At 68.9% G+C, this 1,328-nt stretch overlaps 1 protein-coding gene across 1 annotated transcript in view; it reads left to right on the top strand.

Moving 5' to 3' along the window:
• The window catches only part of OBSCN (obscurin, cytoskeletal calmodulin and titin-interacting RhoGEF), a 29,518-nt gene that overhangs the window by 5,540 nt on the left and 22,650 nt on the right, over positions 1–1,328 (top strand). The window contains exons 5-7 of the mRNA XM_012734620.1: positions 10–101; positions 679–963; positions 1,039–1,305. Of these exons, the coding sequence (XP_012590074.1) occupies positions 10–101; positions 679–963; positions 1,039–1,305 (644 nt within the window). The remainder of the gene's footprint in view (positions 1–9; positions 102–678; positions 964–1,038; positions 1,306–1,328) is intronic.

Below are 1,328 nucleotides of genomic sequence, written 5' to 3' on the forward strand. Positions count from 1 at the left end.
CTCGCGGAGGCTGGTGGTGCAGCAGGCGGGGCCGGCGGACGCCGGGGAGTACAGCTGCGAGGCGGGGGGCCGGCGCGTGACCTTCCGCCTGCAGGTCCAAGGTGGGTTCCAGTCCTTGTCACCCTCATTGTCACCTTTTGATGCTGGTGCTCACGCCCTCACCCTTGGTTGCACACCTGTGTCTCGTCAGCAGAGCCCTGCCCACAGCCAATCTGTTTGTACATGGTCTGGGTGTGGGCAGCGTTGAGACTATCCTTTGTCCTTGCCCCCTGGACCTGCAGAGTGACCCTTCTCTGTGGAGCCTGCTGAGGCGTCCTGGTCCCTGATGCTCGATACCCAGGAGTTGTACATAAGCTCGCTCTCCCGGACAGTGTCTGGACAGCTCCCTGCTGTCCGGCTGGCCTGGCTTTGCCTGTGCATTGCTGCACGGGTGCAGCTGGTGGAGGTGCTTGCCCCTCTGCCTCTTCCTCCTGCCCTTGGGGTTGCATCCCAGCACAGGCTTCCTGGGTCTGGCCCCCAAGGCTGGATGCAGCCTCAGCCCCTGTGGTTCCTGGGCCCTCGAGCCCCCTGCAGCCCTGGGTGTGGCCTCGTGGACTGGTTCTCCCCTCTCTGCTCCTGGCTCAGGGTGGGCTCAGGCCCGGAGCTCTGGTCGTGTCTCACGCTGACTCACCTCCCCAGAGCCGGCGCCCCAGCCCCCGGCCCCAGAGCGGGCGAGCCGCAGGGAGCCGATGGTGGTCAGGGAACACGAGGACATTGTGCTGACCGCCATGCTAGCCGCTCCCTCTGTGGCTGCTGTGACCTGGCTGAAGGACGGCGTGGAGCTTCGTCGCAGCAAGCGGATGGAGATGGCCAGCCTGGGCGACACCCACACCCTGACCGTGCGGGGGGCGCAGACCCTGGACAGCGCCGTATACAGCTGCCGCGTGGGCACGGGGGGGCAGGACTTCCCGGTGCAGGTGGAAGGTGAGGCCTTAGCCCTGGGATGCCGGCCGGCCGCCTCCCCGCTGACCGCCCCCGCTGACCTCCCCCCTCCCACAGAGGTGGCCGCCAAGTTCTGCAGGCCCTTGGAGCCGGCAAGCGCGCCACTGGGCGGCTCGGTGACCCTGACCTGCGAGCTGAGCCCGGCGCAGGCGGAGGTGGTGTGGCGCTGCGGGGCCACGGAGCTGCGGGCCGGCAAGCGCTTCCAGATGGCAGCAGAGGGCCCGCGGCGCTCGCTGACCGTGTGCGGCCTGCGGGCGGAGGATGCGGGCGAGTACTCGTGCGAGAGCAGGGATGACCGCACCAGCGCGCGGCTCAGCGTCGTGGGTGAGCGACAGGGGCGCTGGCCC

Source organism: Condylura cristata, unplaced genomic scaffold, assembly GCF_000260355.1.
Source record: "Condylura cristata isolate star-nosed mole 26May11 unplaced genomic scaffold, ConCri1.0 scaffold00062, whole genome shotgun sequence".
NCBI classification, from domain to species: Eukaryota; Metazoa; Chordata; class Mammalia; order Eulipotyphla; family Talpidae; genus Condylura; species Condylura cristata.